The sequence below is a fragment of the Lynx canadensis genome, chromosome A2, assembly GCF_007474595.2.
Source record: "Lynx canadensis isolate LIC74 chromosome A2, mLynCan4.pri.v2, whole genome shotgun sequence".
NCBI lineage: Eukaryota > Metazoa > Chordata > Mammalia > Carnivora > Felidae > Lynx > Lynx canadensis.
The window spans coordinates 144,956,365-144,979,862 of record NC_044304.2 but is presented as its reverse complement, the minus strand read 5'-3'; the positions used below and the strand labels follow the sequence as shown (position 1 = coordinate 144,979,862).

Below are 23,498 nucleotides of genomic sequence, written 5' to 3'. Positions count from 1 at the left end.
CTCCTTTAAATAGTTCATGAGTAAGATGAACTGTGGATAAAGTCCCAGACTCTTCCCTTTCTGTCCCACTCAAGAAACTAGGGGAGTAAAAATGACATAAGGTTGGTATTTTCAGGGATTTGCAGATGGTTTGTCTGGCAAAAGGTGTGTTAATCTCAAAACGAAAGGATTTTAGGGGTGCCTGGGTGGCTCAGTCAGTTAAGTGTCCGAATCTTGATCTTAGCTCAGGTCTTGATCTCAGGGTCATGAGTTCAAGCCCCACATTGGGCTCTGCTCTAGGTGTGAATCCTATTTAAAAAAATAAATAAATGAAAGGGTTATAGATTTGAGAAAAAATACTTTAAAAGAGACTTCCATTTCTGTATCTGTTTCTCTAAATTCAGAATCTACTGTTGAGAAGTTATCAGCTAAATATAGGGACTGCATAGCCAGTCATCCTAAATAGAGTTTGGGTCCTAACATGGGAAGATAGTTTGGGAGGATAATAATAAATCTGCTAGAGAAAACAGGTGCCTTCTTAACTTCTACTCATAATATTTTAAAGTATATATTCTTTCCTATAAGGCTCTGGTAATAAAATTGTCTTCATATTCCATTCCTTTTCTGATTCAAATAAATCTTTTCTTTTTCTCTAATTTGACAGGTAGTAGAAATTTCCTTTAACTTTTGGTACCGACTTGGGGAACATTTGTACAAAACTAATGATGAAGTTATTCATGGAATCTTCAAAGCTTACATTCAGAGGCTGCTCCATGCCTTGGCTCGACACTGCCAGCTAGAACCAGACCATGTAAGTTTCCTTCTCCACTTCTTCAAATCTTAGTTTCCTACACTTTTCAGTGCTAATTTGAAAATGAACTGAGAAAAGGAATCCGCAGGTTTCCTATCACCGTGTAGCTTACACTGAAGGAATCAATACCAGTATAATGAAGAGTATAAAGCTTATATAGAAAGAAATCAATTCTGCTGCGCCAGGAATCCTTCTCCTGGGAATTTACCTTAAAATAATTTTAAAGAAAAAAAAAATGGCTATTTTATGTACAAAGCATTATCTGTAAAATAAAAAAACGGTGAACTCATGTACAACAATATAAGAAGAGTTACGTAAATTATGATGCAGCAACTTGATGGACAATTATGCAACAGTTGAATGTAGTGACTTCTGAAGTAGTAGGAATTGGTTTGCTAAATGAAAAAAATCAGAATGTAAAACTTTATATGCTGTATTTTTAATAGTATAATAGTATAGTGTATAATGTTTAATAGTGTAATGGTATAATTAAATAGTATAATGGTTGGTTTAAAACTAACACAAAAGTAAAGTATTGGAGGAGGTGGAGAGTTATATATTATTTCCCTCCCCCCCCCCCCCACAAAATACACATTTTTCTTTATACTGATTTTATAACTTAAAATATAGGAATAATCTACTTGCCTAGAAGAATATATACTAGAATTTTAGTAATAAATTTATAGTAATAAATTTATAGTAATAAAATAGTCCATTGGAAAACTCTTTAACCCCCTTCTTGCTTAGTTTATTCAAATCTTACAGCATTTATTTCATCCTTTTGGTTGGTTGGTTAGTTGGTTTAATTCCTGTCCCTTAACCTAGGATTTGGAGAGGTTTTTTTCCATTGCTTACAATTAAATCTGACATGAAAACTGTAACTGCCTTTGTTCTCTTTATTTTAGTGTTAACATTGTTGTTTGAGTCATGGTATTTTCCATCTCCAAGAATCTTCATGATGATGTAGTCTGGTTTCAATCTTTCTTTCTTTAGTGTTTTTTTGTTTTTTTTGGTTTTTTTTTTAATGTTTATTTCTGAGACAGAGAAAAAGAGAATGCGAGCGGGGTGGGGCAGAGAGAGAGGGAGACACAATCCAAAGTAGGCTCCAGGCTCTGAGCTGTCAGCACAGAACCTGACGAGGGGCTCGAACTCACGAACTGCAAGATCATGACCTGAGCCAAAGTTGGACGCCCAACTTACTGAGCCACCCAGGCACCATTCTTTAGTTTTTTAATTGAGGAATCTTATCTTCAACTACATTATCTTAAAGCAAGGAGGTTGGACTCAATCAGCAATTCTCAATAGTACTAAGGTTTTTTTTCCAGATAGTCATGGATAAAGATTCTTATACATGCCCTTAACCATTTCACAATTGGAAGCATGAAATAAAAATGATCTATTTTTTAATGAAAAATTTCAAATGTTTGGCAAAGATGAAAATTTTACAGTGAATATCTATACCTATTATCTAAATTCTACCATTAATATTTTACTATACTGTATCTATCTATAGTATAGTATCTGTCTACCTACATAAAATTCTTCTTAAAGTCTAATTCTGTTTTGCATCTAGTTGTGATAATGATTTTTGTGAATCTTTTTTTTTAATTATTATTATTTGAAAGAGACCGTACACGCGAGCTGGGGAGAAGGGCAGAGGGTGAAAGAAAGAATCTTGAGCAGAGTCCATGCTCAGCCTGGAGCCCATTGTGGGGCTTGATCCCATGACCCTGGGATTATGACCTGAGCCAAAATCAAGTGAGACACTTAACTGACTGAGCCACCCAGGCACCCCGATTTTGGTAAATTTTGAACCATGAAGCTTCAGAGGCTTCTTCAGTACTAAAAAACTGGACCTTGTCTAGATAAACTTAAAAGCTCTTAAAATTACCACCTCTTCCAGATCACTTCCCACTCTGACCACTCCCAAATTTTTCCAACAACAGAGCAAGGTATGACTTGGAAATGGGGAGCAAAATAGGGAGAACAGTTTCTCATAGTAAACGTAAAAGATAGGTTGTATTGACTTGACATACCTAAAAGTTTAGGACACCCTGTATAGTAAAATACCCTCTGATTTAGGCAACTTATCTCTTGTTCATTGGTACTGAACTGCTGAATGGCTTTTTCTTTATTCTCGATTTTCTAGAGGTCAGTGAAAGCCTTAGTGAATTTAAAACAAATGTTATCTGACTTGAAATTTCAGGAGGGAGTTCCTGAGGAAACTGATGATTTTGGAGAGTTTCGTATGAGGGTGTCAGACCTGGTGAAAGACTTGATTTTCTTGATTGGGTCTATGGAGTGTTTTGCTCAGGTAAGTCCATTTGGAGATGCTTAGCAGTTTAACTGATCACTTTAGGTGTGTTCACTTCTGTGTCTTCTGTAAATGTTCCACCTTTTTCTTCGGTTTTAATGGCTGAATGGGACAGTAGATATGCAGGTGCCTAGCACACTGCCTGGCATATAGTAGCTTTATTTAGTATCTTACAAGCAAATTGCAGACTATGGATGTTTCAGTTACGGTTTTTATTCTTGCTAATGAAAGCTGTTCCACTTGTCCAGTTGGAATGGAAAATCATAGATGAACCTTAAAGCCCCAAGTATTTATAGGGAACTTGGACCTAGCCAGGAAAAGTAGGCAAGTTTTTCTGCTTTAATAATTATGTACCAACTCCTGGCAACTCTTTTAGTTATTTGGCATTTCCTTTGTCCACACTGACGGTTGGATTCCTGTGCAGTTTCATCCCAGAGGTGACTATACTAGAGTAGAAGATTCATAGTCCTGTGATTTTTCCTGACAATCAGTAACATTTTCCCTCATGAGGTTGCAGTCATCACCATTCCACATCACTTAACATTAGCATAATTTCAGGTGGTTTTCATATTACTGGATCATGCTCTAAGCTCTAAAATACAAGTTTTGATGCTTTGTCAGCAATACTGAACTAACCCTTATTTTATTTTATTATTTTTGGTAACCCAGCCATTTTGTGTATTTGGGGCATAATCTGATTTAGAAAGTGTTAATAAAATTATTTTCTTTATATTAAGCAAAGTGTGTTTATTGATCTAATTACAAAGGGTTGGAGATTCTTAGAAAGCAGATTCAATGAGATCACCAGATCACAGGCAGATGACCTGTGTTCAGATTTCAACTCTTCTCTCATTGGCAATGTGGCTTTGAGCAAGTTACTTGTTCTTCAGACCTCAGTTTACAAATTTACATAAATTAACAGTGTTATCCAAGATATTTCCTTGGAGCACCAGTCGTAAATGATGTTTTTTGGTAAAAACAAAAACACCCCACAAACAAAACACCAAACTATCCTCAATTAAATTTAGGAAATGACTGAAGCAGTCTATGAAAGGCTTTGTGAAATCCTACAACAAGAGAATTCTTTAATTTTCTTACTTAGCAGTGTTTGTTATTTGACTACAGGAATCCTATTTAGAATAACACCCAGTCACATTCCACAGATGGATATGCCCTGGGAAATTTCTGGACTAGAACATCTCTGAGTGTTCTGCTTGGTCTCCTTTTTCTTCCCCTTGCTTGGATATAGGATTGTGATAGATACTTCTAAATAGCTGCTTTTTTGGAATTTAATCTGTACTGCCAGTTTTGATGCAGACAAGTATTTAAAACAATAGAAATGTAAAATCAATACATACATAAAAAATTCACATTGTATTTCAGTTTTAAGCGTATATATGTATTTATCAGCTATGATCAGGATCAGGAAAAGACACTTAAGTATTATGTTTTGCTTTTCCATAATATTCATTTTGTGGGCGCAGATGATAACCTTGATATACTCTTGGGGACCTAACTGGGTTTATTTTAGATATTAAAATAACATTTACTTATAGTCAGTGAAGATGTGAAAAAAAATATTCTCCCCTGGCTCTGAGAGATAATTAGATTTAGAAACAAGGGGATAGATTTATTTTAACTAACAGGATTTTTTTGTTTTGTTTGTTTTGGAATTCTATTCTGTTTTCCTTTTAATGGATCCATAATCCACCTCTTCTTCTCTAGTTATATTCTACTCTGAAAGAAGGCAACCCACCCTGGGAGGTGACAGAAGCGGTTCTCTTTATCATGGCTGCTATAGCAAAGAGTGTTGATCCGTGAGTGTCTAATAAGTCTTTTGCTGGGAACTCTAAATATCAAAGGAAGGAAAATTACCATTTTTTTCTTATATGGTATATATTTGGAAATTCTCTTAGAACTTCTTCTATAATGCTGCCTAGTCTTCTGACTTCCAGAGTCTATTCTAGAGTAGCATGCATTGCTGATATCCATGTTTTAACCACATTTCCTAGAGTTAAAATTGTTTTGTTTTTGATGCTAGGAAGAGAATGTTGATTTATCTTTCCAACCGAGGCTCCCTTGTGAAAGTTGGTACAATCAAAAATTTGTTAGGCTGTTAAATTTTTGGTACTTGATTAAAAGCAGTTGAATAGGCACTAATTGGCTCTCATCTGATTTTGCGACCTTCAGTAAGTTATTCTTACAAATATTTCATTATATCGTTCTCCTTTTTGTCTGCCTTAGAGAATCATTTGCGAGTTTCAGAGAGGCAAGACATAGACACTGTTTCACCTTAAAAGAGGAGCAAAATCTAAGGGGCAGTTATTTTGCTATTGCCACTGGAAATGTTTAAGTTAATTAGAATTTGATTCCTAATTGATAAGCATAGAAATTCTATTTATGATTTTAACATGAATTCCTAAAAGCAGAATTTACTCTGTGCTCTGAGTTTATAAATTGAGGCTGATATCTATCAAGTTTTCTTGTATTGTGATCAGATACCTGCCGTTGAGCTCTCTATCCAAAGCCTTGGTTGGCATGTATTTATGAAAAGTATAGTGCTTCTTTATTAGCTGCTTTTCAGGGCTTAGTCAATGAAATCTTACATTGTTTCTAACCCAGTAAATATTCAAGGAGATAGAGTAGGTTTGTTTTTCTCTATCAAGAAGTTCTGGTCTCCTGAATTGTATACCACTATTTGCTCTTAAACTCGTTTTGGTATCTTTGGGAACCTTCAGTGATAGTCTGATATTAAAATCACTAATATTCTAACTGATATGTGTTGATGTGAAAAAGGATGGGTAGAGAGTCTCAAAAATTAGCTTAGTGCCCCCAGGAAACAATAAGGCATAAATGAGAGAAGATTTTACATTGTTTTTTATTTTACCACCTTTCAAGTGAACTGCCTGGTTACAGTTTTTTAGTGTAAGTAAAGGATTCAATAGACTGAGTTTATCAGCAGGGAGTGCTTTTGCTCTAATCCAGGACATTATTTGGATTTTAAACATCTTTCATTTCTGGATCGTATCCTACCATTTTGAGGGCATCCTCCACTCTGTAAAGAATTTCAGCCAGTATTCTTGGGGAGTGGAAAAAAGAAAAGGAAAGGGAAAAAATAAATTCATGGAGCTGTGGAGAGTATTTGGTTAATTTCCCTCATGTTCCACGTCAGGGCACCTTTACCTCTTCCTGCAGCTTGTATTCTTGTTCCTTTAGATAGTGAGCTGGCTCATCCATACTTCTCTGTTCTTAAAGTCTTCAGTATCCAGTTATAAGAAATCTTTCGGAGAATAACCAATAGCAAGTGGTCTGTGAGAATTATTCATTCATTAATTTAGCCATTCAGCAATATTTATTGAGTGCCCACTATGTGCCAGGCACTGTTCTAGGAACTGCAGATAGAGGAATAAATAAAATGGATTCTTTAAAAGAAGACATTCATCCACAGTAAATGCCTGCTTCTCCAATTTAAAGAGCCTTATTTGATAGCAGGATGTGTCTTTAGACACTTTACTGTCATTTAGAAGATTAAGGAGCAGAATGCTTCTCTTTAAACAATGATATCTTCCATTTCTGTCTTTTCGCTTTTTTCGAGGACTCAAATAAACTTTCATACCAGCTGTTAAGCACTTTTATCCAAATGGTTGTTTAGAAAAAAGCCCTTTAGCAATGATTCGTCTCATTGCAGCCTGTTAACAGGCCAGAACCTAACCTCTGAAATCAGTAACTGTGAATACTTGCCTTTTGTACTCAGGGAGAACAATCCAACACTTGTTGAGGTCCTAGAAGGAGTTGTCCGTCTTCCAGAGACTGTACATACAGCTGTGCGATACACCAGCATTGAATTGGTTGGAGAGATGAGCGAAGTGGTTGATCGAAATCCTCAGTTTCTTGGTATGTGTGAACTCACCCCTCTGTAGCTGCTGTGTCTGATTTTTCTGATTTTGTTCTTCCTCTTTTGCTCTTGTTCTTTTTCTGTTTTTACGGGTAGGCAGAATGTTTCTAGACATTGAGAGTAATGATATGAGTTATTGTTTAGTTTGACGCAACATTTATACTCTGATCAGACCTTGGAAAAAGCATCTTTGAAAGATTAGATCTCTATATAGGGAAACAGTTTGCTTCTAGAATTGAAAGTAAAGGTAGAAGTCATTTCTTTTATCCCTCTCATTTTCTAGATAACAATCCAAAGAGACTATCCAGGGTAGTATATATTAAGCCCCCTTGATGTTCAAGAGTGATATATTCTGAGAATTTTAAGAACCCCCAACCAAACTTGTGAATATCATTAATTATATCATTAAGTTTGATATATTTCCTATACTTATCTTAATCACCACCTTTTTGGGTTTTTAAAATTCCAGTATAGTTAACATAGTAGTAGTGTTACATTAGTTTCAGGTGTACAATACAGTGATTCAATAGTTCTATGCATTACTTAGTGCTTATCAAGATAAGTATACTCTTAATCCCCATCAGCAATTTCACCCATCTCCTCCACCCACCCCACTTCTGGTAACCATCAGTTTGTTCTTTATAGTTAAGAGTCTGTTTTTTGGTTTGTCTCTTTATTCCTTTGTTTTGTTTCTTAAATTGTACATGAGTGAAATCACGCAGTATTTCTCCTTCTCTGGCTTATTTCACTTAGCATTATACTCCCTGGATCTATCCATGTTGCTGTAAATGGCAAGATTTTATTTCTTTTTTTTTTTTTTTTTTGGCTGAGTACTATTCCATTGTATGTATATGTATACACCCCCCCACACACACACACATCTGCTTTATCCATTCATCTACCGATGGACACTTGGGATATCTCTATAATTTGGCTCTTGTAAATAATGCTGCATTAAACATAGGAGGGTGCATATATCTTTTTGAATTAGTGTTTTCGTATTCTTTGAGTAAATACTCAGTAGTGGAATTAGTGGATTATATATTTATTACCACTTTTCAGCTTGATTTTGTTTTACATATCTTTTTTTTGTTTGAAACTCTTGCTTAAAAAATGACGTATGTTTGGGGCGCCTGGGTGGGTCATTTGGTTAAGCAGCTGACTTCCGCTCAGGTCATATCTCACAGCTTGTGAGTTCAGGCCCCGCATCTCTGCTGTCAGCACAGAGCCCACTTTGGATCCTCTGTCTCACCTGCTCTCTGCCCCTCCCCTGCTTGTGCTCACTCTCAAAAATAAACCTTTAAAAAAAAGTGATGTATATTTCTTTTTTTCTTGTTTCTGTATACAGAGCCTAGATATCCTCACATTATAGCTGAGATACTTTCAACATACCATTTAAAAATCTTTTCAAAATACCTGTTTCCTAGATTTCTTCACTTCCATTATTTGGCTTTCTTTTCTGAATGATTTTTCCACAGGAAACAGAGTAGGTTTGTTTTTTTTTTTTGTTTAAGAGTTATTCAGGGGTTCCTGAGTGGCTCAGTTGGTTAAGCAGCCACCTTCATTTGGCTCAGGTCATGATCTCGCAGTTCGTGGGTTTAAGCCCCTGGTAGGTCGCTGTGCTGACATTGGGGCCTTGAGGCTGCTTTGGGTTCTGTCTCCTTTCTCTGCCTCTCCCCTGTTCACACTCTCTCTCTCAAAAATAAACATTAAAAATTAAAAAAAAAAAAAAGCTTTATCATTCAGTACCACTTTGCAGTGTTGGATTCAAATGTGTGCTTCAGCAGTAAGACAAATCCTGAAGCAGTTTGACAATAAGACAGATGTTTGTACTTACTTTGCAGTAGTCAAAACAATAAATATTCCATTTGAGAATCACAGAAGTCTATAATATTATGGTTTGCCTATACTAGGTTCTACATTTTACTTCTTCTCATTTTTAGGCTTAAAAAGCCTTCTTTAAAAAAATTTTTTTTTTAGTGTTTATTTTTGAGAGAGAGAGAGAGAGACAAAGACAGAGACAGCATGAGCAGGGGCGGGGCAGAGAAAGAGGGAGACACAGAATCCGAAGCAGGCCCCAGGCTCTGAGCTGTCAACACAGAGCCTGATGTGGGGCTAGAATTCCCGAACTGTGAGATCATGACCTGAGCCAAAGTTGGATGCTTAACCAACTGAGCCACCCAGGTGCCCCAAAAAGGCTTCTTCTGTGGAGAGGGCCAGGGTTTCATCCTGGTTGGTACATTATATTGGTTATTAGACTGGAAATGGAAATAACTTTTTAGTGCGCTTGAAGACATTATTTACTCCTTTTATGGTTTGGTGTGAGGTTATTCTAAAGTACTTATGAAGTACTCTTTAATCATACGTGATTTTTCCATAGAAAATCACTCTGATTTTTATAAAGTAAGGTAAAAGATAAGTAAAATTTGTTTTATAGAAATTCATTTTCATAATCAGTTTCTTTGGTGTACTTCCACTGTTTAAAAGATAAAACATAATTTTCCAGAAGCACTAAAGCACCATTTGCATGTTTTTAAGGCCTTTTGTAACTATAAAGAAGCAAGTATAAAAGTGTCCACTTTAGATAACTGCCATTGTCCTAATTAATGTAGGCTGTTTTTACATACTGACTTATCTCTGAGTATAAATAATGGTAGCTCTCTGAACTTTATATTCTTTCTTACATTACCTTATTCTTAATACTTGGATGATGATATCCACTAGTGGTTTTCAGACTGTTTTGTGTGAAGGCTTAGCCATGAAGAAAGAAATAGAAGGTGAATAGAGAGGACCCAGGGCTTCCTGACACTAAGTCAGCAAAATCAAGCTCCATTTGTGTGTGTGTGTTTTAATGTTTATTTATCTATTTTGAGAGAGCGAGAGCACACAAGAGGGAGAGGGCCAGAGTGGTGGAGAAGAGAGCAAGAGAATCCCAAGCAGGACCTGCACTGTCAGCCCAGAGCCTGATGCAGGGCTTGAACCCATGAACCATGAGATCATGACCCAAGCGTAAATCAAGAGTCAGAGGCTTTAACTGACTGAGCCACCCAGGCATCCCCACATTTCATTTTTTAAAATGGTTCTTTTGTGGGGCATCTGAGTGGCTCAGTTGGTTAGGCATCCTCCTTTGACTCGGCTCATGATCTCGCATTCATGAGGTTAAGCCCTGAATGGGGCTCTGCACTGATAGCTCAAGGAGCCTGGATTCTTCTTCAGATTCTCTGTCTCCCTCTCTTTGCTGCTCCCTCGCTCACACTGTGTCTGTCCCTCTTCCCCTCCTTCTCCCTCTCCCTCAAAAACAAACATTAAAGTTTTTTTAATGGTTCTTTTGCTTTTTAAAAAAACGGAGGGGGGATGTAAACCTCTGTTCTAAGAAACCAGAAGTTTTCGTTGAGTTCACATACCTAATGTTTACTTTGTGGCTTCTCTCCTTAGACCCTGTTTTGGGCTATTTGATGAAGGGCTTGTGTGAAAAGCCTCTGGCTTCTGCTGCAGCCAAAGCCATTCATAACATTTGCTCTGTCTGCCGAGACCACATGGCTCAGCACTTTAATGGACTCCTGGAGATTGCCCGTTCCCTTGATTCCTTCATGTTGTCTCCGGAAGCTGCTGTGGGCTTGCTAAAAGGTATTTACTTCAGATGTTAACCAGTAACATCTCTAAGCCACTTCTGGGGGTTATCTTACATTAATCACATCCCAGTTTTTCAGTTGCAACATACTTACTGATGGAGAAGGTGACCTTTCCACTCAGGGGAGGGTGTTGATTATATACACATGTGCTCTTCTCTTAGAATGTTTTAAGGCTATATAACTAATTAAAACTGCTTACAGTGTGTAGAGCACAGACCTACATTTTGGGCAGAGACAACACATTCCAACTAAACATAGTTCGTTTTTGAGGTGGGGGGAGAATAAAAAGGGAGACCAAATGGCATTGCCATACCAAAGAGGTAGGTGGAAATTTAAAGGCAGTGTGTGTGGATCAGTCCTGTAGTAGAAACTTGGTCTTTTAGCAGTATGATCCAGTATGGATCAGCTTTACACTCAGTGACAGCCTATCCAGAGGCAAGCAGCCAAAGTGGTGATAAAGTTGAGTAAGAAGAACTGGAGATGTTAAAGGCTAGGAACACAGACAGAAGAGACTTTAAGCATGATGGCTATTTTTAAATATTTGAAAGATTACCTTATAAAAGAGGGGACAGATTTATTTTGTGAGTAGTGGTCAGTTGTTGATATTTACTGGCTCTTAGAAAGGAAATGCTTTCTAACTAAACTCTAAAAGCAGATTGGGGTGCCCTGTGAGGTAATAAAATCCTTACAGCTGGTAGTTAGAGGGGATTGAGGATATATCAAATAAAGGATTGGGTAACATAACCTGTGCAGCATCATTTAAGCTTCTGTGAGTAGCAGACAAGTTAGTCTAGGCTAGATTGGATGACCTGTGCGTGAACTAACTGTTCGTTCTTATATCTGACGAAGTTCCTTCTGGTGTATTTGCATTTTCCAAGACATTTTCTTTTTGTAGCATGGGTTTTTGTCGTTTCCCTTCATAGCATAGATAATAAGGCATTAAACCAGAGTCAAGTATTCTTATTTCTTATGACCTACTGCTAGTGGTTATTGTTGCCATCTTGTAATTTTCTAGTGAAATTGAACCTTGATGCCGAAGTGATGTCTAACTGTAGTAGGATGTGGCATCTCAGTTATCTTTATCTTTATCTTCTAGATAAAGAAAACTTTGTAGTAACATTCTTTTCTGTAGGGATGAATTGAAAGGAAAAGTCATTTTTAAGTTAGATTTCTCCCCCTTTCAGTTTTAAGTAAGTCTAACTCATTTATGGCTTATAGACTACCGGAAGAAATCATTTAGTTTTTTAATTCACATTTGAAGACGTATGGATTGATTACTGTTCTTTTTTGTTGTTGTTGTTTGTTTGTTCTGTTCTGTGACTGTTCTGTTGAATGAAATTTTGGGAGATGAGAAAAATCATAGTTAAGGGATTTTCTTTTTTTTTTTTTTTTTTTAATACCTTGAGAGAACCTAGGCTAATATGTAATCATTTGGATTTGGGGGATATGCTTAAACATTTGGTGGGGAGTATGACAAGAGGAAGGCTGAGTGAGAAGGGTCTGGGCCTTCTATTCTAATTTAACCTAGCTACTTTTTTTTTTTAACCTATTTTATTGGAATTTCAAGTTAAGATTTTATTTAATAAAAAAAGTGATTTTTCAATGATTTGAAAAATGAAAGAAAGGCACACTTAACTTACTCTTCGGTTCAAAGCACTAATTTTACAGATAAAGAAACTAGGCCCAGAGATAATACCTCACCTAGCTCATAGATTCTGTTAGGTATAATTAGAATCAGATCTCTAATTTCAGCCCTTTTTACAAAAAAAAAAAAAAAAAAAAAATTATGTCTTGTCTATACTTGTAAAAAAATAAATAAAGGTTCTCCTTTACCTCCTAAATCAGAATCTCTGGGAAGTTTGAGAACCCTTGTACCATGCTGTATAAAAATAGCTTTGGCATTGTTTTGTTTCTTTTTTTTTTTAATTTTTTTTTAATGTTTATTTCTGAGAGAGAGACAGAGCATGAGTGGGGGAGGGGCAGAGAGAGAGGGAGATACAGAATCAGAAGTAGGCTCCAGGCTCTGAGCTTCAGCACAGACCAGACGCAGGGCTCAAACTCACGAGCTTCGAGATCATGACCTGAGCCGAAGTCGGACGCTCAACCGACTGAGACACCCAGGTGTCCCTGGCATTGGTTTTGTAAAGGAGGTTTTTAAAGTATATGAAGAATTGGAAGGGGAGATGTATTTAAACGTCTTTCAATCCATAGGCTACTGAGGAGAAATAATATTAACTTCAGTTGTAAATGTTAGTGTGAAAGTCACTTAGTCGTCTAAGCTAAATAAAGAAAAATCAGCCCTAAATAACAAAATACTGTACCTGAAAAAAAGTGATGATCTTTTTAAAAGAATGAAACCAGCCAGCCTCTTCTGTTAGCCAATGATGTAGACCAGTGAGTTACCTCAATTTCAGCTTTAATTTTATTTGTATTTTTCTTTGTCTTTCAGGGACAGCGCTTGTTCTAGCCAGATTACCTTTGGATAAGATTACTGAATGCCTTAGTGAACTTTGTTCTGTTCAGGTTATGGCATTGAAAAAGGTGAGCCCAATTAAATGAGGGGTTTTATACCTATATATCATGAGTACATGTTAGAAAGGAAAAGACAAAATTATATATTCACAGGTATTCTTCTGTCTACCTAGATAAGTCAAGAGCAATGAACTAAAACGTTCTTAAAATTAGTAAATCTATCAAAGGAGCTGCATAAATGGCATAAGTATTCTACAGTCAGTAGATTTCCACTATCAGTAGTACCATTTAGAAGATACAACAGGGAAAACACCAAGTTAGCAACCAAAACCGTAACCTACAATGTTCCGTTAAAGAATATCATAAAGATGTCTGCTCTTATCAAGTTACATTTATATTTACAGCAAAATAATAGGAGAACTTGACATAGTGATTCTAAAGTTTATCTCTAATAATATGCTGGTAGAAGTATTTAAGAAATTTTGGGTAAGAAGAATAAGAAGCAACTTGCCTTATCTCTTAATATATGTTATGAGGCCATAATAATTTAAAAGTTATAATAGAAAGTGAAATTAAAATAGATTAAATAATGTCATATATAAACTATAGTATATATAATATCTTAATGGTTATAAAAGTTTGCACCATTTGAGTAACTATCAGGAATCTCTTATAGGGAAATAAGCAGAGATTGAGAAAGCGGTTAATGTCTAAAGGTGTATGTTAACAGTGTTTGCTGTAGGTTTGTATGTGTTACAACAGAGTGTTAATGTCTTTCTGTCTCTTCAGCTGTTGTCTCAGGAGCCCAGCAATGGCATATCCTCAGATCCCACTGTGTTCTTAGATCGCCTTGCAGTAATATTTAGGTAAGAAGGGAGACTGGATGCCTGCCTTAGGTTAAAAGCTCAAATAAGATGATTATGTACTGAAGAAAGCAAGTGTTTTTTCCCTAAACTTCCAGGTACATCTGACAATCTTCTGTTAGAGGACCGATAAGCCCATTACCTGAAACTTTGGTGCAAAGATAAATTCTAAGAATTAGTTTTTGGTAGACCTCTGTCAAAAGACCTTTAAAATGTAATTAGATCAGTCATTATCCAACTTTAACATGCATCACAGTCACCTTCAGGGCTCAGCTTATCAAAACAGATTGCTGTGTCCCATCTCCAGAGTGTCTGGTTCAATTGGATTTGGGGTAGGACCCAAGAATTTACAGCTGTTGCTGCTGCTTGCTATTTGTAGGACCACGCTTTCAGAACTATTGCTGTAGATTGTAGGGGTGCAAAAAAATATTGATCAGGTGAAATTAATCCTTCTTTGAAGACAAGAGGAACCTAATGATTAAAAAGGCATTTGAGTAACAGTGTTCAAAGAGTGATCCTTATTGAATTACGTAATTTGTGAGACCCACAAATTGTATCAATTGGAATATGAGAGTACTTGTGTAAAAAGCCTATGTGGAGTAAGTTAAAACTGAGGTGTTTTTGGGGCGCCTGGGTGGCGCAGTCAGTTAAGCGTCCGACTTCAGCCAGGTCACTATCTCGCGGTCCGTGAGTTCGAGCCCCGCGTCAGGCTCTGGGCTGATGGCTCAGAGCCTGGAGCCTGTTTCCGATTCTGTGTCTCCCTCTCTCTCTGCCCCTCCCCCGTTCATGCTCTGTCTCTCTCTGTCCCAAAAATAAATAAACGTTGAAAAAAAAAATTAAAAAAAAAAAACAACTGAGGTGTTTTAGCTTTTTCTTGTCAGCTGGTGTTTTTATTTTAATTTGATACAGTGCTTTTCTTGTATAATTATGATAACCCTGTTAACATGACATTCTGAAAGCCTATTAACAATAGTCCTTACTTCATAATAAGTGGAAGAAAATCTGCAATAGATGGAAATCCCCCAATTTAAAGAAAATGAGATTTTTGTTAAGTTGCTGTTGAGCTCATTTAAATTAAAGAATTTCCTTTGAAGAGGTTGGTAATCATACAGGGTTTTTTGTTTTTGTTTTTTTCCTGCTTTCTTTCAAATTAGTGGATTCTAGAACTAGGCAAATAATTGGATTTGACATACTGTGGGTGGGCTCATATTCTATGTCATTGGGTTCAGACTAGAACCATGAGAAACATCTTTGGTAAATTAGAATTCCTAAAGCTTTTGCCTTTTAATGCTGGGAATGGAGCAGTACTTGGTTTCTCATAGTGGATTTAGATAGTCTGTGGGTTTTTTGTTTTGTTTTTTGTTTTTTAAGTTTATTATTTTGAGAGAGACAGAGACAGTATGAGTGGGGAAGTGGGGAGAGAGAGAGAGGGAGAGAGAGAGAGAATCCCAAGCAGGCTCCACGCTGCCAGTGCAAGCCCACTGTGGGGCTCAAACCTATGAAACCATGAGATCATGACCTGAGCTGAAACCAAGAGTCAGACAGACACTTAACCCACTGACCCACCCAGGCCCCTGTAGACAGTCTGGTTTTTAATTAATACTTTTAATTAATTTGGAAGAGCCTATATATTCTGATTTTTAAAGGGAAAAAATGGAAAAGATAATTGTAGTGCCCCACAACCCGTTTAAGCTAGAGTTGGATTGAGTTTGCATATTCTAATGGAAGTAGCTTAAACGTGGCAAAAGAAGGGGAGGAGGTTGGTTTGAACTCTGTGCTCATGTTTGAATGGAGTAGAAAGGAAAGGTATTGAGTCATACATAACTTAATTATTTGGCATTCTTTTTATGGTGACAATGTGACTAAGTAAGCTAGCAGGCTTTGGGGCTGTGGAATTTCAGTTACATTGCTCTTTAACTATTTTGGTTTGTTACCTTTCCCCAGACACACCAATCCTATTGTGGAAAATGGACAAACTCATCCGTGCCAAAAAGTCATACAGGAAGTAAGTGCTTAACAGATGCTTGTGGAACAAGGCTTTCTTCCTTTTTCTTTACAAGGCTGTGGGTAACTAAAGTGAGACGGTACTGTCTTCTGGGTTCATAGGAAGATCCAATTTGTTGATACAGTTTAAATTTCAATCAACAGAAGAATAGAACTATTCAAATATTTTTTACTTTAGATTTGATAAGAAAACAGACTGTGGGGTAATGAACTGAAAACCCAAAGAAGTAGAGAGAGATTACGTGAATCTTAGAGTTGCTAGGAGGCCTGATTAATACTAGCAGAAATTTTTTTGACAAAGCCATTTCTTCCTCATGGCTTCTGTTTCCCCAGTATAGATGCACTTCTTTTTTCACTGAGGGTGATATGAGGATCAAAAGGCATGTTTTGAGAAGTGCTATTCAGACTCCAGGGGGGGGAAACACCAAGTATCCTTAAATATTCACCAGTATCATATAATGCTATTTCATTAGCTCCAGTCCTTCTGTTCAAAATATTCTGAGTTGGAACTATAATCTTTAAACATCACTTTCTCTATAGCTCGTACTAATCCTTTTCATCCTAAATCAGAAAGTCCAAAGTTCAGGAAAATTTATCTTTATCTTTTAGTGAAGTTAGACATGCTCCTCTTCCTGTTCTAAAGAGTCGCTGTGCTTCTCTCAAGAAGTGGTTGTGTTTTGGTGATGGATACTGTATTGAACTTTTTCTGTAAAGAAAGCTTTTTCCAAATTATTTGAAAACCAAATCAGATGTTATCAACTTGGGAGCATTTTTTTCAGCTCTTAGTTCATTGTTTTCTTTCTTGTGCTCTTTGACTCAGATATGGCCAGTTTTATCTGAGACTCTAAATAAACACCGGGCTGACAATCGGATTGTAGAGCGTTGTTGCAGGTGCCTCCGCTTTGCTGTTCGCTGTGTAGGCAAAGGATCTGCAGCCCTACTGCAGCCGCTAGTTACACAGGTAAATTCTCCCGAAGCTGGAAAGTGTAACGTGGACAGGATTTGACATAGGAGTCTTTAGAACAAAAACTCTGCTGATGAAATGAAACACTTTTGTACGTATTAAATGCAAACTCAGAAATATTTGAAAGCAGTAAGTAGTGCCCATGGTAAGTATGGTGCCTCTGAGGGAAGCAGCCTGTAATCTATTCTGTGTAGTGATAGTTTAAATAGTAACACGTTTCCGTGTGAAATTAGGAAAAGAGAATGACTTTTTTAAAAATTTTTTTAATGTTTATTTTTGAGAGAGAAGAGAGAGAGAGCGCGCATGAGTGGAGGAGGGGCAGAGAGAGAGACACACACACAGGATCTGAAGCAGGCTCCAGACTCTGAGCTGACAGCACAGAGCCCGATGCGGGACTCGAGTCCACTAACTGCGAGGTCATGATCTGAGCCAAAGTCGGATGCTTAATGGACTGAGCCACCCAGGCGCCCCAGGAAAAGAGAATGACTTTAATGCTCAGCTCTTCTATAGCAGTGCTAGGCATTTTTATACTAAATTTTTTTTTTTTTTTTTTCTAAGAGACAGAGCACAGGCTGGGGAGGGGCAGAGAGAGAGGGAGACATAGTACCTAAAGCAGGCTCCAGGCTCTGAGCTGTCAGCACAGAGCCCAGTGCAGGGCTCGAACTCACAAACCACAAGATCATGACCTGAGCTGAAGTCAGACGCTTAACTGACTGAGCCGCCCAGGCACCCCACTAATTTTCTTTTTAAAAATGGGTCCTGTTGGGGCACCTGGGTGGCTCAGTTGGTTGTGCATCTGACTCTTGGTTTTGTCTCAGATCACGATCCCGGGGTCAAGCCCCACTTTGGGCTCTGCATTGAGCATGGAGTCTGCTTAAGATTCTCTCTCTCCCTCTGCCCCTCTCCCCGACACGTGCTCTCTCATGCGCGCGCGCTCTCAAAGGAAAATATGTATCCTGTCAAAATTTGCTGTCTCTTGGCCCAAAGAGATTTTTTTTTAATCTCAACCACAGTTGGTCACATAAGTCTGTTATTTGTCAAGAAATAAGTTTGACTCTTACTTTTTTAATGTTTGTTCATTCGTTTGTTTTGAGAGAGAGAGTGGGGGGGGTGGGCAGAGAGATAGAGGGAGAGCGAGAATCCCAAGCAGACTCCACGCTTCAGCATAGAGCTAACATGGGGTTTGATCCCACAAACCGTGAGATCATGATTTGAGTCAAAATCCGGAGTCACATACTTAACCGACTGAGCCACCCGTATGCCCCAAGTTTAACTCTTTTAATCACCAAGATTGATAGGTAATTGCAATGGTGTGACTCACTGTATGAGGTTCTCCAAGATCATATTCACATCAAGAACTACTCTGTATGAGATGCCTATAGCTAGTGACTTAGATCACTAAGTAATTTGTGTTGATATTAACCTTACAGCAGAGCCAGGACTGGATTGAGGCAAATGAGGTGCCATGGGTACAAAGTTAAAAGAGGCAAGGCAGAGTGTCAACCTTGCATTTGCAGTAAGTGCCTATCAGTTGACATAGGCATAACCCTGCCTCCTTTATGTTGCAGATTTGAGTAAAGTTTACATTTACTATATCCTGATGATGCCATATGTTTGCACTGCATATGTTTCCACCTTTGGTTAAGTGTCCCCTTTAGTGTAATACATTCTGGGTCAAAGAGAACTTGATTTAATGGCCCTTTGCTGTTAGAGGATACCCTCGTGACTTGGATTTTTTTTTTTTTTTTTAATTCCTGCTAATTAAGTATGTGACTAGCCTAATAGAGGAGAACCTTGTATAGGAAGTTTGTTCTAAAGTCAGTACATGTGGGGGGAAAAAAGTATTTTTTTAAATCCAAAATTCACAGGGTAGCAAACTAGAACCAGTGGGCCTGCCACGTATTTTTATAAATACAGTTTTACAAAGAAGAGGTAACCATGCTTATTCATTTAAGTATTCTCTATTGGCCAGTTTTGTGCTACTATGGCGCAGTTGCGTAGACAGACTTGTAAGGCCAGCAAAGTCTAAAATTTTTACTATCTGGCCCTTGAAGAAAAAGTTTGTCAGCAACTGACGTAAATCATTCATTAAGCAGTAGAGCATACAGTTGAGTACCAAGTACCAAACAGATTCATAGCTCCCATCACCTGCCCATTCCATTCCATGGTACATGCTAGTAAGAGTCAGTTACTTTGTCTTTCAGCCCCCACCCCATTCATTGAGTTGAATTTATATAATAAAATCAATACGTGTGTTGTGATGGCATTTTAAACATATGAATGTACAGATGCCTCTTAATTTTTGGAGGAGAGTAGGGTACAAATCCTAAACAAATCATTTAATTTAAATATGTATATTGTATTAACATTTTTATTTTCTTGAGATCCAGGTATCTTGGTTGAGAATACTGTTTTACTTTAAATAGAGGGGTTTAGGAGAAACTCAAAATTTAAACAGTGCCTTCAGAGTCTCCTTCAGGATGTTTGGTATTTTTAGCCCTGCTATGGCTATATGTGCCTTTTTTTTTTTTTTTTTCTTTTTTTTTCTTAAGAGTTCATCTTTAAGGCAAAAGGAACAACCTTTAGGTGTTGGGATTTATGCTACGGGTTTGCAAATAGCTTGGATGATAGCATCCTAACGGCTTCCAGCTTGATGTATTATACAACCCTCTTACAACATTGTTTTGGGAAGATAAAAGGTAAAAGGCTTGATAGGACTCTAAAGAGAGTACTTGAAAATTATTGAAGAATTGAGCCTGTGTTTTAGGAAATGTTGCCAACAAGCTTTACTATATTGTCTTAGAAGAAACCACTCTGTGTCTGAATGTCTTCCTCCAGACACTTTCCTAAGTTGATACTTTTTTGGGGGTATAAGAGTTGAATTAACTGGTTTCTCCCTTGGCAGATGGTGAATGTGTACCACGTACATCAGCATTCTTGTTTCCTGTACCTTGGCAGTATCCTTGTGGATGAATACGGCATGGAAGAGGGCTGTCGGCAGGGACTACTAGACATGCTCCAGGTCTGTTTTCCCTGGGCAGTATCTTGGAGCGTCTGTAGGCTTAGCAGTGTGTTCTTCACCATCTCTTGAATTCTCTTGCTTCTCTATGTCTCTCCTCCAATCATGTTGATTTCCTAATAACAGAAAGGTAGAAACTTTTTTTTTTTTAATGTTTATTTTTGAGAGAGGGAGGGGCAGAGAGAGAGGGAGGGAGACCCAGAATCCAAAGAAGGCTTCAGGCTCTGAGCTGTCAGCACAGAGCCCTTCTTGGGGCTTGAACTCCCTAGCTGTGAGATCATGACCTGAGCCGAAGTCAGACGCTTAACCAGTTGAGCCACCCAGGTGCCCTGGGAGGTAGAAACTTTCTAGTTGTTCTCTGGACAGACATGGCTTAGGAGAATGAGAGAAGAGATTGACCGTATGAATGTAAAGGTCATTACAGCTATTACGGCCTAATTTTTTTATAGTCTCTAGAGATACGGTCTTTTGAGCGTAGAGAAAGGAACAAATGGATGTAAAACAAAGGATCTCTAAGCTCAAGCATAATTCTGTTTTTAATTTCTTGCCTGGAAAAATCAGTGAACTAGCTCACTTAGCAGGGATGGTTTTAGAGTAAATAGTAAGCATTGGAAAAGGCTCCTGATACATTGGTTTTTTTCCCCTTCTCGTCATAGGGAAGAAAATATATAAGGGAGTTAAATTATGATGCTCTTTTTCCCAAGATGTCTTTCCTTTAAACTGACATTTCATTGTTGTTATTATTATTATTATTATTATTATTATTATTAAAATGTATAAAAATCTCCTTAGTGGACTAGACCACGTCTAATACATAAGCAGTCTTTACTTTGAGAAAATTCTAAAATTTTGAGAGGACATCTATCCAGTTTCATCAACTAAAATCTATACCCTTAACCCTTTCTGAAATGTGGACTTCACATATAAAAACTGTATCAACTGAGAAAGATTTCTGTCTTCCTTTTCTTGAACTGATTTTCATCCGTCTTTTTCTTTTCCTATCCGTTCTTCCTCCCTTTGTTCCTTTTGTGTATATTGTGATATTTAACAAGTCTGAATGCTGTTGCATTTATATACACATGTTTATTCTAAAATCACTGTTCTCTTTTAGGCACTGTGCATCCCCACCTTTCAGCTGCTAGAACAGCAGAATGGGCTCCAGAATCACCCTGACACCGTGGATGACCTGTTCAGGCTGGCCACCAGGTCAGTCCTTCTGAAGAGCAACCCTTTCTTTTGTTGCTCATCCCCATCACTGCTTCGTCTTGTCACATAACACTTGACTGTTTGCTTCTCTATAAAATGAGGTCAGTGGAGTAGAGGTAGGTTAGTGATTCATAGCCCAAAGTTAAGTTGTGAGCTGGAATATCCCTGTAAGTGAGGAAGAGAAGCTGGATGGGAGCAGGAGAAAGCAGCTGGGTTTCTGTCACAAAGGAGGGAACGTGCACAAGACAATAAAACCAGCTTTGTAAAAACATTTGAATAGAAAATCTCCAGAATCCCCTGTGGTTTTAACTTTTTATGATGCTGTGATATCATGCTTCACTTCACATTTTCCTTGAGGAAGCTTGGCATCCTTTAGATATCATATCTCAGAGTGAAAAAATTTTTAGGATTTTAAGGTGCCTTAGAAGTTCACTTTGCAGTTCTGCCCCCAGCCTTCCACCCCCGTTGCTTAAATTCCTTTTACCAATAATACTGATGATATTATTCCCAACACTGCAGGAATATTATTACTTATTTAGTCCCTGGACAAAAGAATTGAAAACAAATCAGTTAGTGAACATAAAAGCATTTTTTAATTAATTTTTTTGAGTTTGTTTATTTACTTTGAGAGAGACCGAGGGAGAATCCCAGGCAGGCTCCACAGAGTCAGCACAGAGCCTGACTTGGGACTTGAACTCACAAAACTGTGAGATCATGACCTGAGCTGAAATCAAGAGTCAGATGCTGAACCAACTGAGCCACCCGGGCACCCTGAACATAAAATCATTTAAAAATTATTCAAAATAAATTGTTACATATAATTATACAAGTAATGTATGTTTTATCATTTATAAATGCAAAGTAGTATCGACTCTTTCATCTCAGGATTAAATATCAAACACTTTTTTGGTTAGTTTTTGGACAAGTTAGAAACACCTTTGTTGTTGATATGAGAGAACTGTTGGGTGAGCTCTCCAGTCTCTGTTTTCCCAGTGTGTCTTCCTTGAAAAACTAATCCCCAGAGATGCTCTTTACACAAATGCTTACCTGGTGAAATAAATTTAGAATATATAGTATCTTTTTCATGGATATTCTCCATGTATGTTAAAGGATCTGAAAAGTCTTATGGGAAATTGAGTGGAAAGTTTAGGGAGTTCCTATGTACCCACTGCACCTCTCCGCCACACCCCCAACCTCCACAGTCTTCCTCACTGTCAGCATCCCCACTAGTGTGGTCTGTTTGTTGGAATTGATGAATCCTGTATTGGCACATCATTATCACCCAAAGTCCATAATTTACTTCAGGATTCATTCTTGGTGGTGTACCTTGTATGGGTTTGGACAAATGTATAATGGCATGTATCCACCATTATACTGTCACATGGAATAGTTTAATACCCTCATTCCCGGTGCTCCACCTGTTCAGCCCTCCCTCACCCTGTGCCCCTAGCAACCACTGACCTTTTTTACTGTCTCTATCTATAATTTTGCCATTTAGTCTGGCTGCTTTTAGAGTCTCATCCTGTCATTTATACCTAGCCTGTCTTTCCAACCCAGGTTTATTCAGCGTAGTCCTGTTACCTTGCTGAGGAGCCAAGTGGTCATCCCTATCTTGCAGTGGGCCATTGCCTCTACTACCCTGGACCACCGGGATGCCAATTGTAGTGTCATGAGGTTCCTACGAGACCTCATCCATACAGGGGTTGCCAATGATGTAAGTATAAACATTGTACCTTTCTACTTTGCAGCTCATCATCTTTTCGTAGCTCTTCCTTATTTCTTAGAGAATTTCCAGATTCTCCTTTTTGATCTGTATTTGATTTGTATATACCATTCACTAACCAAAACATCAACTATTTGTAGCCTCTACTAAGTGCTGTAAGCTGTATAAAGCAGTATAAAAGTATTTCTCCTCCCATGTCATTCAGTGTTTAGTTGAAAAGGTAAATAGATATCAACATTTAAATAATAATAGGAAGGTAGTATTTGATTGCCAAATGAGTGATAAAAGTCATGATTGCTATGAGATCAGAGGAGGGAAAGCTTTTTGGTCAGAAGTAGGTTGGGAAGTGGGTTAATTTCTGGACAAAGAGGGACCTCAGTGGGGCCATTAGATACAGGTAGAATTTGGATGGATTGGAGAGGGGAAGATAGTCTTAACTGGGGCATAAATCATAATCAGAGAAAGTCAGGATAGTTCTAAGTATGTTAGACAATTAAGAGACCTGTTTGGCTGGAGTAGTAAAATGGTTCACAAAATTTTCAAAGTTAGATTTGGGTAAATGTGGAATAGAATTGAAGGTAACAGCAGTGGAGAAATAGCCACTATTTGAATGGGC

At 37.7% G+C, this 23,498-nt stretch overlaps 1 protein-coding gene across 2 annotated transcripts in view; it reads left to right on the top strand.

Annotated features, from left to right (window-relative positions):
• TNPO3 (transportin 3) overlaps positions 1-23,498 on the top strand; it is an 80,101-nt gene that overhangs the window by 43,020 nt on the left and 13,583 nt on the right. For both annotated transcript variants that reach the window (XM_030308398.1, XM_030308399.2), the window contains 12 exons: positions 644-790; positions 2,997-3,104; positions 4,830-4,921; positions 6,859-6,998; positions 10,435-10,626; positions 13,081-13,172; positions 13,893-13,969; positions 15,911-15,971; positions 16,791-16,931; positions 19,840-19,956; positions 21,065-21,159; positions 22,717-22,873. In XM_030308398.1, the coding sequence (XP_030164258.1) occupies positions 644-790; positions 2,997-3,104; positions 4,830-4,921; positions 6,859-6,998; positions 10,435-10,626; positions 13,081-13,172; positions 13,893-13,969; positions 15,911-15,971; positions 16,791-16,931; positions 19,840-19,956; positions 21,065-21,159; positions 22,717-22,873 (1,419 nt within the window). The remainder of the gene's footprint in view (positions 1-643; positions 791-2,996; positions 3,105-4,829; positions 4,922-6,858; positions 6,999-10,434; positions 10,627-13,080; positions 13,173-13,892; positions 13,970-15,910; positions 15,972-16,790; positions 16,932-19,839; positions 19,957-21,064; positions 21,160-22,716; positions 22,874-23,498) is intronic.